Below are 16,195 nucleotides of genomic sequence, written 5' to 3' on the forward strand. Positions count from 1 at the left end.
AAATAAATTTAAAATTTTGAAGAAACACTTATATTTTGAATAGTAACCAAAATCTTGTACTTTTGAAAACTCACATCTTTTGTAATACGTATTATGTATTCATTTTCATGTGTTATTAAAACTCACATCTTTTGTAATATTATGTATTCATTTTCATGTGTTATTGAAAATCTGCAGTGATATTATTAAGAAATTTATTTATAACCAAATTTAGTGTATAGTATAGATTATACTAAAAATTAGACATTTTTAAAGATAAACATTAGCAGTTTTGTACATTAGACATCTTTTAAAGGAAAATCTTTTTAATATTCTTTTAAATCTTCTTAATAATCTTTTTAACATAAGACAATACAAATTTAAGTGCTTTCTGTTAAATACACAGAGTAGTTAGTGTCGATTTACAGTATATTCAGCCTATTCATTTACTATGCTGAAAATTTAGTTTATCCAAATACTTGTGAATTTCATTTTGCTGAATACGATATAGTTTTGTTGAATATCTAAATATTCAGCTGTTGAATAATTACCTCTTGCTTTCAAGATATGCATTATTTGTATTCTTAATACAAGTGGAGAAAAAAAAATTAAGAGATAAAAATTGTTTTAAAATGATAAGTGTAATAATTATAAATAAATATAATAAACAATATGAATTATGTTTATCATTATTCATAAATATAACTACTTTTAAATTCAAATTAACATACTGGATAATAAAGATATTTGGTATAACATTAAAAAAAAAATTTTATACACTTGTATCTTATATCAAGTTTGTATTTATACAACATAACTTGTAAGTTCCTTATAAATATTAGTTATATGTTCCTTATATGTCAAAAATGCATAGTAATAAACTTTTAATTTTCTTAAGTATCAAAAAGAAAAAAAAAAATTTTTTAAATATAAATATATAAAAAATTTTTGTGCAAAATTTTTCTGCACATGCATTTGAATATAAATTTCTGAGATTTTAAATCTGTTATTTTACCTTAATTTTAATTAAAAAATATTTTAAAACCTGCTGATTACCTATAGTATAATTAAATTTCAATATAATGCATGGCAACTGTTGGAGTTTTGAAGTTTATATATTTTCTTGGCAAACTTCAGTTTTTGACATTTTTAACGGGTTTTTGACGGTTTAAACCAGTATTATACCCCTGTCATGTCAAAAACCACTTTTTGACGTCAAAAACCCAACCCTGGTTAGAATTCATAGTACTTTTCTCTGCTTTTGCTTCCATTCAAAAGTGAAGTAGAAGGCCGATTTGTCATATTTTAGTTAATTCATATTTAAATAAATAAAATTAGATATTATTTCTCAATTAGTACTACTATTACTAATAACGGCATCTTCACCACAAATCTATTACAATTGATAACTGTATTTTTTCTTAAGGATTAATTTCAGAAACAGGTACGAATAATTTACTATCACTTTGCAGAATACAAAGTTCAATATATTACATTTTTGCAATTTCAGAATTGTTAATTAAGTCTTAGGTTGAAAACTAGACAACAACAAAAAATCAAAATTTGTGGATGCATAGATAAATGATACATTTGAATGATAATTTGTAAAATCTTCGCATTTAGAGAAGTCTAATTGTTATCGAATTGTGCAATACAAATTAGAGATACCTTAATTTTTTCAAAACTAATGAACTCTTTCATAAACTTATGATCATAGCAAGATCATTAAACACTGGTTTCAGCACAAAAGAAACAAGTGTGCTTTATTTTTTGTCATTAAAAAGTTTTAAGCATAGGCATAATATTTGTAAAAATATTAGAAGGTTCTGCCATTTTATATTCACAAAAGAATCATTTTTTTCGTTAAGTGTTACTTTTAATTTTTTTCCAAGGTAATTCTTATCAAATTATATTTTTTTAGAAATTATTTTAACAAAAACAAAAAATATAGATATGTAAATTCTGTGGATAATTTGAAAATGCACTGTGAGATTTCATAAAATTAAAACACTTTTTCCTTAAAAGTAGACTTTAAAAAAAAAAGGAAAAGCTTTCTTATCAATTTAAAATATTTGAAAAAGAATCTTAAGAGGACAAAATATCGAGAGATAGAGTTTTAGACAAACGAAGTATTATACAGGGTGATCAGCCAAATCTTTCAACAAAAAATAAGCATCTTTTAAGTACTTTTTAAGCACTCTAAAAATATTTTTAAACACTGTATACTTTAACAAAATGCAAAATAATTCTCAAACACTTTACATGATCATGATAAAATAACCAGTTTCTGACCAAGAATTCTTTTCTTGATTAAATTAGCCATTATAAAAAGATCAAGAGATTTTTCCGTTTGATAACAGAGGGTGGAAAATGAAATCTAAAATTGAAAATATGTTATAAAATGCAGCAGAGTTGCACATGAGAGTGTAAGAATATCATCAAACCCAGCTCAACTCGTTTTGAAAAGGAAAAATTATGCACTTTTTAAAAACGTTTCGCATCCTGTTATACAACAAAACACTGCCTTTTGACTGTTTCAGAGGACTGTGAAATAGAGTCTCAAGCAGACCAAATTTTGAGGAGCAGAATCTTAAATAGAATAGTCAAAGCATTGTGCAATGACAATGCAATAAATGAAAAAAAAAATTCTTACATAGAACCTAAGGTGAGAAAAATATTATATGACAGTACACCATATGGAAATAGACATCATACGAGAATCACTGAATAAAATCCCAAGCAAGCAAAGTTTAGATAGAAAATCAGGCAAAAAAAAAAAGTTGGAAAACGTGAAATAAAATCTCAATAAAACCAAGTCTCCAAAGGGATTCCAAACTTGAAAAACATTTTTAAAAAATAAATAGAGGTTTACCCGGGGGTGTTTACAATTTAAATCCTTGAGTTGGTTCCATTTTATTATATTTTATTGTTTTAGTTTATTGCAAGCCAATGCCCAGAAGTCACCAAAACTTGGTGTATATTTTGGTGCAAATACTGATACAGATATTGTCTCATTGAATTTGCAATAAAATTTCTTACAAGCAAAATTGCTTCTTAAAACCAGAGTATTGAAAAATATTATTAGAATTTAGAAAAATTATATATACCTGAGGAGTGCTTTCAACAACACTACGAAAACAAACTTTAAACTTTTGACACCAATCAGTCAACCAGGCAGTACTTATTGTAGATTTAGTTGAAGAACTGGCAAGCTGTGCTTGTTCTGCACGAACAATCAGATCACGAACAGTAACTTGATAATTCTCCTCCAGTAACTTTTTCAGAGTCACGTACAAATCACACTCCCACTCTTCAACTTTATTAGAGTTCACAACCTCCGCAATGAATTCTTTTGCTTGGCACCAAATGGCAACACGTTTCTCGCAAACGTGGAACTCTTTTGCGGCATCTTTTTCGCCCTTTTCTTCGGCGTAAAGAACAACTCTGTGCTTAAAAAAAGATGGGAATACTATTTCTGGTCTACGAAGGGCATCTGGTTCAAACTTATCTGAGATATCAGAGTCATAATTATACAACATGTCCAAATCTTGAGAAACTTGTTGAGACTTCTCATCTCCTATTTCTTTAATCTCATCCATGTCTTCATCCAAATGATCAGGTGAACCTGCAGCTGACATGTCTTCCATTCTATCGTCATACGATGCATCGAAACTTCCATCGGCGGACGGTTGTCCACCCTTTTTAACTTTATGAACAATATTATCTTTTGTTTTACACCACATACTGACTTTCTCAACACATATGTTGTATTTTTTAGCAGCCGAACTTTTGCCATACCTTTCAGCATGTTCAACAACCTCTAAACGAAAAGTCGCAGGATAGGTTACATATTTCCTCCGTCTTTTCGGTCGATCTCTACGATCGCTACCCCCGTCGTTCACGCTACGCCGATCGCTTTCTGTCCCGCTGAGGTTCCGACTATGATTTAAACTAATACTTTCCCGTAACCTACTATCAAAGGGGTTGGAATTGTATATTCTTTCAGATAAAAGAGTTTCTAATGGACTGCTCACATTTGAATTTTCTCTAAAACTATCGGCTATGGAGGGTTCTGCTTTGTAATTATTCAAATCAAATTTGTTATTGCTAGACATTCCATCTCTATTAAGAGGAAAATGGGCAGCCCAAAACTGATTTTCAATTGAGTTGTGATTTTCCTTTTTGATTTCTTGAAGATGGTCATTAGGTTTTTCTTTCGTCCACAGAGAAACTCTGGAGTTCTTTTCGGAAAGGGCAGCTGAGTGTTTTGGAGCACATTCTATATTTTCTGTTTCTTCTCCTTCATGGTAATAATCCATATTATCTTCATCCTCATCTTCAGAGGGCTGTATGTACTTTTGAGGCTTGGTTGATTTTCTTTTACCCATGATGAGCCTGAAAAAAAAAGATATTAATTATCAAGGTTAGGAGGAAAAAACCTAATATCTTTAGAGCAGAGATATCTTAGAGATCTACCTAATATCTTAGAGATGAAAAAACCACCCTTGAATAAATAGGCTACTGCCATTCCAAGAGCAGGTAATATGAATGCCAGCTCCCCTGTGGCAGAATAATGGCGACATTATTGCAGAACGTTAGAGTTCTTGCAAAAAAAAAATTCCTTTGGGAAGTAAAATATTTTCCTTTTCTTTTCTGCAGAAATTTTTGAAAGATTTCATATTTTTTCAAATTATATTCAAAAGATGCCTTTCTCGTGCATGGGAGTGGGAAAAAATACTAAGGACTTTTCCATTCTCATTTGAGAATAATGAAAAATAACGTATAATGATGTAAAAAATTTGGTTTTCTTTTCAGTAAAGATTTTCCTTCTCCTTTTTTATGCAGTAATTACTACTGATTTCTACATAACTTTTAAAATCTGATATTTTTAATACAATATTATTTATCACAACAACTACATCTTGAAATGAAAACACACATTTAGTAATCCATTTTGAAGAGTCGGATTCATGTGATTCCACCGTCAATCTCTTTTTTCAGTAGTTACTGCTACAGCTGTCACGGTTTTTTGATTTTTTTAATGTGATGAGGAATTACAAAATGCGTAAAAGGAAATAAATAGTAAGTTATCTTCCTACAAAATGTGGGAATATCGCCCATAATATTAGAATTTTTAAAAAAATTACATATTCAATTAAAAAAATTATTAAATTTGATCCGATTAATTTATTTATATATTTATTGAAGTTAACGCGTCTTTTACTTTAAATTAGTAACATATACATTTGTTATTTTTAAGTATCTTGCTATAAGATATTAGTGTTGGAGACGTATGTTGCAGAAATTCCGAAAAAATTCTGTCACAGGGGCCAGCTAAGAGCTCAATCTAGAATTTCAGATCAGCAGTAATAATTATATGGCGATTCTAGAAAAATGATAAATTTTCAGCAAAAATTTTATTTTCTGATGCATATTTAGCATGAGTTCTTACACAGTGTGCGTAGCCAAATCTTTCAGCAAAAAAATAATCAACTTTTAAGTACTTTTTAAGCACTCAAAAAATATTTTTAAGGACTAACAAATGTAAAATAATTTTCAAAGACTTTACATGATCATGATAAAATAACTAATTTTTGACAAAGAACTCTTTTCTTGATTATATTAGTCATTGGCGATAGAAATGGGGTACAGGGGGCATAGAGCAGAACTCTCTACCTATGGCAACACTACACATGCTTTTACCACTTGCGTGTGGAGAGTCAGAAAAGAAGGGAGTACGTTAGTTTAAATCTTTTAATTTAGGAAATTAAATGGACTTGAAAACTACATTAAACATGGTACTAAAAGAAAGCGTCATGGAAATTTAAAAAAAAAATTTTTTTTAATTAAATAAGAAAAATACTAAGAAACGGAAAAATATTGTAGTACATTCCTATACAACTGAAAAGAGGAGGAGAGGAAGAGTCAAAGACACGGAACCGTTCTTCTACCCAGATGGCGTATTCGAGCATTGAGATCTTGAATTTTAAAATGATTCTTCAGTTCCATATCAGAGGGGGGGGGATGAAATTGAGAATATCTTGCAAAATACAGCAGAGTAGCACATGAGAGTGCAATAATCGCACCAAACCCAGCTCAGTAGATATAAATGCCGACTCACAAGTATTTCATCAGACATGTCAAATGATTGGTGCTTTCATACGATATGGACCAAGGGTACACCAAAATAGATTATGGTTGAATAAATTGTGAAAATGTTGAATAGAACAATGCATAAAGCACACTTTTTCATAAACGTGGCGAAAATCGACACGGTAAAGAAAAAATCTCCATTTTGAAAAGGGAAAATTAAGCTCTTTTTAAAAACACCCAATGAAAAAAAGCACTGTTAAGAGCTTTTAAAAAGTGAAAAAAAGCACCTTTAAGCACTTTTTCGAAACTCTATGGAACATGTTACAATTATATTTTTTGGATTGGTTTACACTTGTTGACATTTATTGTTCACATAGCCCAAATTATTTATGAAGATTTCCAAATAAAACTATAAGAAAAAGATGTTCACTGATTAAAAGTTACTTTAGCTAAGAAATTAATATTATCATTTGAACTGAATTTCAATTAAAGTCATGGGAAAGTACAGGTACAGTATTTCTGGGGAGATTGCACTTGGCAGCAGTATTAGAAATATGATGTTTCTTATACAATAACAAATTTCAGATACATTTTTTACTAAGTATACACACACTATTTGTGAATAACAAAATAAAAATAAAATGTCAATAAAGACTTTTTTTTAAAAATAAAAGCTAGTTAATTTAAAAATATTCCTTTAAAAATTACAAAGTTTCTGATTTTAAATAAATAAGCATATCAAAATAATGTTATAAATGTGTTTGTCGTAAGCTCCGTGGCATAATCGAAGCGACATGACGACATTGTTGCAGAACGTTAAGAGTTGTTGCAGAAAGATTTTTCTTTTGAGAAGTAAAAAAAAAGTACTTTTCTTTCCTACAGAAATTTACACGCAATATTTGATCCATGCATTTAGATTATCGCTTTTTGACGAGCTCAATTTACGTCAGGAAAAAAAGAAAAACTTTTTTTCCAAAAGAAAAATCTTCCTGCAAGAACTCTGTAACGTTCTGCTGCAATGTCGCCGTGATTCTGCTACAGGAGATATGCAAAAATAACCATTTGTTCATAAACATGAGTTGTTGTTTTTTTTTTCAAAATTTCTATTTGTTCCAAAATTAATACAATTCTAACTGGCTCCTAAATTCGTAGTTGGCCAAAGAAAATATCAGGACAACGTAAAACTTAATATTAACTAACTTAAAACGGTACAATTTGCTCCTTTTAAGTGTAATAAAACAAATTTATTTTAAAATACACAGATATTAAAATACACTTTTAATATCAGAATTACTTTGTTTAGAACAGAAAGTTTTAATAGTTTCCAGTATAATTTTATTAATATTTAACAATTCATAAAATTCTCAGTAAATTTATAGGAATTGTTTTGAGAACTGTTGGATTGAAAAAATAACCAGTACGAATTAGTTAATACTCTCTCATACCAATACATATTTAAAACTTGGAGCTGAATTTCCATTTCTATTAAAATTAAAGAAGTGTTTCAATAATCTTGAAATGAAAACACGGTGAATATGACACTTAACATGTTTTTAACGAAACTAATTTTAATGGATTCTTCAATTCAATCATATGATTACTGTAAAGTTGATAAGTTTTAAAATCAGAGGACAGAGACGAACCATAATTATGAAACTACATCAATAAGATTTGTTATCGCATTTGTTTTAAGTAATAAATAAGTATATGACCCCTGAAATCATCATCATAAAAATTTGATAATATAGAATTGTTAATCCGGTTTTCACAAATTAATTAGGTACAATGAAACCTGTACGTAAAACTATATACCTGAACCATGTAATTTAGTAGAAGGTTCCTAAATTGGAACTATGGGATTTCATGATTTCTATTAGCATTATTAATTAAAATGAAAAGAAATTGGGCTAAAATTCCACACTTTTTAATTCTTCAAATCATTTTGTAAAAAAATCAGTAATTATATTTTTGAGCTGCAACAACTAAGTGGTTAAGACATTTTTGAAGAGCTGCGATTTTATTCTGCCACAATCATGTCATGAAATCGTTAAACTCCACGACCCCCAAGCTAACAACGGGCTGTTGCAAGAATACTTTTTATTTGCATTTTCTGAAAATGGGATGTTCTGAACAGAATAAACACAAGGAATAACAGGGCAAAAAGATAAAAATAAGGTCAAATAAGGACAAAATATTTTTTATCAGTATTATCAGGACAACTATGAACCCTGCTATTGTGCAGATTTCAATAAACTACCCAAAATACTTTTCTTCTTAAATATCCCTCCCTTATTTATTAAAAATCACAGATTTTATTCCATTCATGGTAAAACCTGATCACTAATCAGAAATTATAAAATTTTCTGAAGATTCAGGTTCTGATTTAATTTTTTTTAGTAATCATCAGGTTGGCAGTTTTTTGACCTGTGACAGTTTTTGACGGTTTAAACCGTCACGTCAAAAACCTCACTGTCAAAAATTTCAAAAACCTATATTCATATATGAAATTTAATTAATACATAAAATTTATATATTTTTTATAAAGGATAGTGTTTCTAAATATGTTCTAGAAAAAATAAATTTAAAATTTTGAAGAAACACTTATATTTTGAATAGTAACCAAAATCTTGTACAGTCAGACCTCGATATAAGGTCATCCGCATATAAGGTCACCCCGCATATAAGGTCACTTTTCCAAAGTCTCGGTTCACTGAATAGGAATTCTTTGTCACAAAATATCGGATATATGGTCAAATTTTAAAAATCATTATCGCTTATAAGGTCATTTTTATCTGAATCGAGGGAAGCTCTTTTCTAACAAAAGCCTATTTAACTTCCTTACAAGGCAATTACCCCTCTCGAGTTCTAGGAAAATGTTGCAGCCAACGAACAAGCTACAATTTCTGACATTTTTTCACAAGTTGTGGACAGTGAGGACAATGACAGTGATCCTGAGACTGTAGCTGTAACAAATGTGGAAGCCTCCAATGCAATAAATGTGATAAGAATTTTTTTTACAAATCATGAGGGAGCTGAGTAACATTTTGAGAAGTTACAAAATCTAGAAAACATTGTTCAAAATATGAAACCAAAAACGAGGCAGACCTACATAAATGATTATTTTAAATAAGGTAAAATGTAATGTATGTATGTGCACAGTGCCGTTCCTGGCGGGTATGCAGCGAATGCCCCGCACGCAGGCGCCCAATTTAAGGGGCGCCAAATTCAACTATTCGAAAAAAATCAAATTATAGCAAATTATTAAAAATCAAATTATTAAAAATCAAATTATAGCAAAGCTGTAAACTTTGATTACAGGAAGAAACAGTAAATTAATATAAGAAGTAACTTCTACACTTTGTTTCTACACTAGAATTTATGACCTATATTGTACATTAATAGTCTATTTTATTTGATGTCGAAAATAAATTTTTTGTCATATTTTTTCGTTGTTTTATTTTATTACGCCCATTTTCATAATCAAACACTTACACTAAAGTGACTTTAGTCTATAAGGAAACCATTCAGTTTAAACCTCAAACTAAAAATGATTATGAAAAGTGGCCTTATCATCAAAATTTAAGCATAGTATATAGGGGCGCACAAAATTATTCTTGCACGCAGGCGTTCGCCACCCCAGGAACGGCACTGTATGTGCACTTTGAGGAAATTTGTAAACAGCTTTATTGTAAATTAATTTTTTTTTAAAAATCAAACTTCCTTTAATTCTTTACTAATTCTGTTAAAATTTATTGACTTAAACATTTATTTCATGGCTGATCATTTTCGTTTATATTAACATTTTTAAAAAGTCTTAAAGTGTACTAATTACGTGCTTAGTTACGAACTGCTAATGAATCGGTTAAAAGGTCACCCCGCTTATAAGGTCACTTTTGCGATGTCCCTTAGGGTGACCTTATATCGAGGTCTGACTGTATTTTTGAAAACTCACATCTTTAGTTAACATAAGAAAATACAAATTTAAGTGCTTTCTGTTAAATACACAGAGTAGTTAGTGTCGATTTACAGTATATTCAGCCTATTCATTTACTATGCTGAAAATTTAGTTTATCCAAATACTTGTGAGTTTAATTTTGCTGAATACTAAATAGTTTTGTTGAATATCTAAATATTCAGCTGTTGAATAATTACTTCTTGCTTTCAAGATATACATTATTTGTATTCTTAATACAAGTGGAGAAAAAAAAATTAAGAGATAAAAATTGTTTTAAAATGATAAGTGTAATAATTATAAATAAATAGAATAAACAATATGAATTATATTTATCATTATTCATTAATTTTAAATTCAAATTAACATACTGAATAATAAAGATATTCAGTATAACATTAAAAAAAAAATTTTATACACTTGTATCAAGTTTGTATTTATACAACATAACTTGTAAGTTCCTTATAAATATTAGTTACATGTGCCTTATATGTCAAAAATGCATAGTTTTAAACTTTTAATTTTCTTAAATTTCAAAAAAAAAAATTTTTTTTTCAAAATATAAATATTTAAACAATTTTTGTGCAAAATTTTTCTGCACACGCATTTGAATATAAATTTCTAAGATTTTAAATCTGTTATTTTACCTTAATTTTAATTAAAAAATATTTTAAAACCTGCTGATTACCTATAGTATAATTAAATTTCAATATAATGCATGGCAACTGTTGGTAGTTTTGAAGTTTATATATTTTCTTGGCAAACTTCAGTTTTTGACGGTTTAAACCAGTATTATACCCTTGTCATGTCAAAAACCACTTTTTGACGTCAAAAACCTAACCCTGGTAATCATTAACATTTTGAGAATCCCTGCAGCAGAATTTTTCCAAGCTACCTGCGACAAAACTCTCTAGCACTAATATCTTTCTACAAGATACTTTTAATGATAACAAACACGTATGTTACTAATTTAAAATAACAAAAGCCCTGTGTTTACGGAAGAAAAAAAACTATTATTTGTTTTTAATTGAACATTTAATAATTTTTTATTCTAATATTATGGGTGACATTCTCGAAATTTTTTCGGGGGGTAAACAATCATCGCAATAAAAAAATATTAAAAATCATGAACTCCGTTGCCGAAAAAAAGATCAACATTGAAATCACATGAATCGGACTCCTCAAAAAGGGATAACTCAAATGCGTGTTTCGTTTCGAGATAAGGTTGTTGTAATAAATAATATCGTACAAAAAATATCGGATTTAAATACTAAGGACAAATCAATAGCAATACCTGAAAAATTCGATAGAATCATTGCCTTATAAAGTAAATACTCAAATGCAGGATTCAAACTAGGGTTTAAAAATTTATGGATACTTTTTTACTAAACGCAGGTCCTATTAAATTATTATTCCATGATACAAAGAACAAGATTACGAAAAAATAAACATTTAATAACATTCCTTCATTAACAAATTTCTTTGTTTTTTTATTAACTTAGTTAATTTATAAAAAAATTTGAATCACAAAAATTTTATTGTAACATCAGAGTATCTGCTACATTTTAGATTTTCAAATTCATGACTTTTCATGATGTTCCATGACTAATTGCAAGAACTTTTCTTAACTTAACGATGTTACTATTTTCTCTGACAAAAGCACAACTACAAATTTTAAAAAAAACATTATAATAACATTAATTGCTATGATAGGTATAACCAAAAATGATTTACACTGCATTTTCATATTTATAGATTTTAAATTTAAAAAACAGAGTAAAGAAAGAGTTGAAGCAATAAAATAGCTGAAAAAAATACAAAAGCAATTTTTTTTTTCTTCTTTTTTTCTGCCTAAATATACTTTTCTTGTTCATCTGAAAGGAAAGAAATACCCCTGATTTTTCTGTTCTCATTTCGGAATTAAAAAAAATCCGCCAATGACTGGCCTGCTGCAGCTAGAATTTTAAAAAATAATTTGTTCTAGAAATGAAGTTTTTTCTTTCATTTTTAAAAGAACACCATAATTTGTAAAGAACATGAAAAAAAAAACAATTTATATTTTATAATAATATGACTATGAGGGGGGATTTTGTTAGAAACTCAGATATTCAGAACACCATGAAATTGAGGGAGGGGGAATCTCATTTTAAAAATTAGATTTTTCCGCAACCTAAATCAATGACTTTCCATGATTTTTTTAAAAAATAGTTAAAATCATGACTTTTATGATTCAATACCGAAATTCGTGATTTTCCATGAGCGCAGATACCCTGTTTATAGCTTGTTTCATGAGAACTTTTAATTGTTTAATTGTTTCCAGTTAATTTGAAGCTTTTTTTTAAATATTTCTAAAAAAAAAAATAATCCCATTATTGCTTGATGTTAATGATGTTTTATCCATGTCCCCTCCTAGTAACATCAGACACATTAAATATTTTTATTCTTCTTTAGCTTTCTTACAATTCTTTTTTCTTACATGCATTAAGCTGCAGAAAAATATTCCAAATAATTTTTAATTAGAATTATTAAATGTTTATCAAATGAAAAAAGTTTAAAAATAAGAAAACCTATCAAAATGTAGCTTCAGTCTCATCTGCAAGAAATAGATAATAAAAAAAAATTTTACAATTAAGAAAAAATGTGATGTGTAATAAATAATCCAAGAAAGAATTACAATCCAAAATTTCCATACCAAATCAAATCAAAATTATTTTGATTTTTTTCTAAATCTATTAATACAGAAGAATGTTTTTTAAGGTTTAGTTTAACTTGGCCTGCCAGCATCTAAACTTTTTTTTTCTATATTTCATTTGGTGTCCACCCCCAAAAATGTATGATTTGAAGTGAAATCATTGTATGAGGAAGGCTAAAAAGATAAGAAGTCCTCAAGGAAAAAAAAATACTAACTAAATTAACTATAACTGTTAATTTGGAACCTTTTTATTTCAGATAAATTTAATAATTAATTGATTTAATCACTCAAAACTATTAAAAATTATGAAAACAAAAATTTAAAGATTTCTTTTTTTTTTTAGTTTAAACAATATCTTTAATTACAATCACATATTTTAAATTTTTTTTTATAAACTCATATACAATGAATTAAAGAATTTCAATTAATAATGAACTTTTCTCTTTATGCTACGCATTTTTTGTTTCAAATAAAAATATTTCAAATCAAAATGAAAAAAGTATGGCTATAGATATATTCTTTTAAACATAAGTATAATATGGATGAATTTTTAATGATTAATTCATTTTAAAATTATAGATTTTGAGTAGTTACTTCCATATCCCACATGTTAAGTCTTAATTTCCATTGCTTAATAACTGTTAAAATTAATTAAAACTTAACCATTAAACACATAAATACATTATTTGAAATATTATCCATTTATACAATTAAAAAAACTAAGCATTATTTTTAAATTAAAATGACACTCTTATTGTTTTATATAACAGTAGAAAAATTACAGAGATAAAAACATAACATTTATATAGCAATTTCAAAATATTATACACCATAATTACAAATAGTATTTAAATTTTCACAATTTATATTTTTTTCATTATTGGCTTTTATAATTAAACTTGAATAAATAAATTATACAAATTTAAATCTTAAAGCAGCATATTTTATGTAAAAATGTACTTAATAAAAAATGAATTTTTCTAACATTGACATTAGTTATATTAACAATTAATGACATTTTACACAAGTATTTGTGTTAAAGGAAGAAAACAATGACTAATTGAAATTTAAATAAAACTAAATAAATAAATAAAAATATTAAAAATTTTAAAATTTATTATTATTTCAAACTAAATTAGTAATTAATAATTAACAAAATTTGCATAACTCAAACAAAAAACATCAACTAGCTTTAACAAAATAATTTTTTTTTTAAATTAACAGTAAAAAAAAATTTTTAATTTTTAATTATTATGACAAATAATAGTTAGATTTTCTTAAATTTTGTAACCTACAAAATATTAAACAAAATTGTTTTTAAAATTCTAGTCTATATGGTACTAAAGAATTTTTTCATTTTTACACCAAATAAAAAACTATTATCTAAATTTTTACTTACTAAGTCAAATTTTAATTTTAATAACATAAATTATTTATTATTATGCAATATTTATGTTACTTTTTCATAAATTCATAGTCATCAACTAAATTTTCAATTTATGCCAAATTTCAATTTCTTAAAAAAAAAATTTTAAATTATACAATAGTTTTTACATACAACAATATTCATAAATGAAATGAAAAATTAGCATGCGCGCATTTCATTCCAATACTTTTTTATCGATCGATTGAAATAGGCGAGTCCATATTTATGGGTGAGTTGGCAAATATAATTTTAATAATAATTTCTATGTCAACACATTCCAATGAAAAAAACAAACAAAAACAATCAACATTCCATATAAAAAACAACAAGCAAAAAACACGTGTGCAGAGACACATATACACAACACAGTTATATTTTAAAACGATTTTAAAATTTAAAAAAAAAAATTATCAAAAAATGCGACGCTGGCAAAAATGCTAATCCACAACTAGGAATTTCACTGTCAGATTTTTACTGTGTCATTACCCTATTAGGCATTCAATAAACACGTTTTTATACAACACATAAATATACTGAATATACAGCCGATATTTTTATTTTATGCGATAAATAAAAGTATATGTGTACACAACACAATAGCAACATTGTTTAGATTTCATATCTATGTTTACGCCTATTATACATTCAATACATTGACACAAAAAAAAATTTATATATTTTTTAAACATTTTTAAATAGGAGTAACTCTTACCGCTAATTGTTGATCTACGGAAATATCAAACTATAAAGACACAAACACATGGAAATTTCAACTATTATAAAACTAATTTAACTAATTTAAATGATATATTCATATCCTCTTAATGAGAGGCCTACGTCAGCTTGCCCTTCCAAATCATCAATATGGCGAATAAAATTCGAGATTTAGCGAGATCAAATCTACAAAATTAGTGGCCCAAGCGCCACGGATTCGCATAAGTGAGAAGGGCAAAAACCTCGTCGCGGGACTGTGAACATATTACAAAGAATTCTTTTTTCGATCAAAATGTGTGAATTCGTTGAATTCTTTATTGTAGGTTGTGGGAGAAATTAAATGCACCTTTATTCTGTTGGGTATAAAAATTGAGCGTGCGCCGAATGCTTCTCATTTTTACATATTTTAAACAGAAAATGTTTCTCACAAAAAATGTTGGTTGTTTCTTTTTTAAATATATATTTACCTTATAAAATAAACAAATTATTAATATTATACCTTTAGACAAATAAAACAAAAATTGTAATGATATTATTATCTATCTATTTTATTTTTTTTTTGTTCATTTATTTTGAGCTTTATTTCATGATTTTTTGCTTTATTTCATGATTTTTTTTAATTTTATTATTTAATTTTATTTCTTTTGCTGATTTATTTTAGTTTTATCTTTTTAATAATTTATTTATTCATTTTCGTTTATTTTATTTTATTATTTTTGTTTTATTTCATTCATTTTATTATTTTATTTTATTTATTTTGTTATTTTTATTTTCTTTTATTTCATTCTTTTTATTTTATTTTCATTATTTTTACTTGATTTCCTCTTTTATTGTTTTCACTAGTTTTTCCATTTTCAATATTGACATTTTTCCATGAATTTTTAAAAATTAAAGAAAAAATAAATGCTAAGCCACACTATTAAAAAAGTAAAGGGGGAAAAAAGTTTTACAAATTGGACTCAACTTTGTAACGACAAATTCAATGAAAATGATTTGCTCATTAACAAATTAGAGCAAATAAAGAAAAAGGTAGTTTACAGAAAAGCAGTGATGCCATGCTTGTTTAAAAGAAGAAGAAAAAATCTAAAACAGATTAAAAAAATTAGGCACACCGCAAAAATTTTAAAATAGTATGTTACTTGTATAACTTTAGACATGAAAAGGTTATAACAAATGGTTAAATTATTTCTGAGAAGAAAAAAAATTCAAATTCCTACCTTTAATTTTTTAATCCTCAAAAACTATTCAACGATTTCTCCCAAATTGTAGATTATCGTATTAAAAATTGCATAGTTTGTAAAGTGTAAAAGTTTGTAAAGTCATTTCCATTCGAAATTTT

General features: G+C 27.1%; 1 protein-coding gene across 6 annotated transcripts in view; it reads right to left on the reverse strand.

Moving 5' to 3' along the window:
- The window catches only part of LOC107442065 (uncharacterized), a 44,520-nt gene extending 29,335 nt beyond the window's left edge, over positions 1 to 15,185 (reverse strand). Inside the window, exons 1-2 of one of the 6 annotated variants that reach the window (XM_016055525.3) lie at positions 14,855 to 15,185; positions 3,087 to 4,374 (exon numbers count right to left, since the gene is read on the reverse strand). In XM_016055525.3, coding sequence (XP_015911011.1) covers positions 3,087 to 4,367 — 1,281 coding nt within the window. In that variant the 5' untranslated portion in view covers positions 4,368 to 4,374; positions 14,855 to 15,185. Of the gene's footprint in view, positions 1 to 3,086; positions 4,375 to 12,716; positions 12,824 to 14,274; positions 14,474 to 14,628; positions 14,758 to 14,854 lie in introns of those variants that run through there. The other 5 variants (XM_016055526.3, XM_043050975.3, XM_043050976.3 and 2 more) reach the window with 5 other exon arrangements.
- Between the last annotated feature and the right edge of the window lie 1,010 nt (positions 15,186 to 16,195).

Source organism: Parasteatoda tepidariorum, chromosome 4, assembly GCF_982258835.1.
Source record: "Parasteatoda tepidariorum strain Cologne lab strain chromosome 4, Ptep-v5.0, whole genome shotgun sequence".
Lineage (NCBI taxonomy): Eukaryota > Metazoa > Arthropoda > Arachnida > Araneae > Theridiidae > Parasteatoda > Parasteatoda tepidariorum.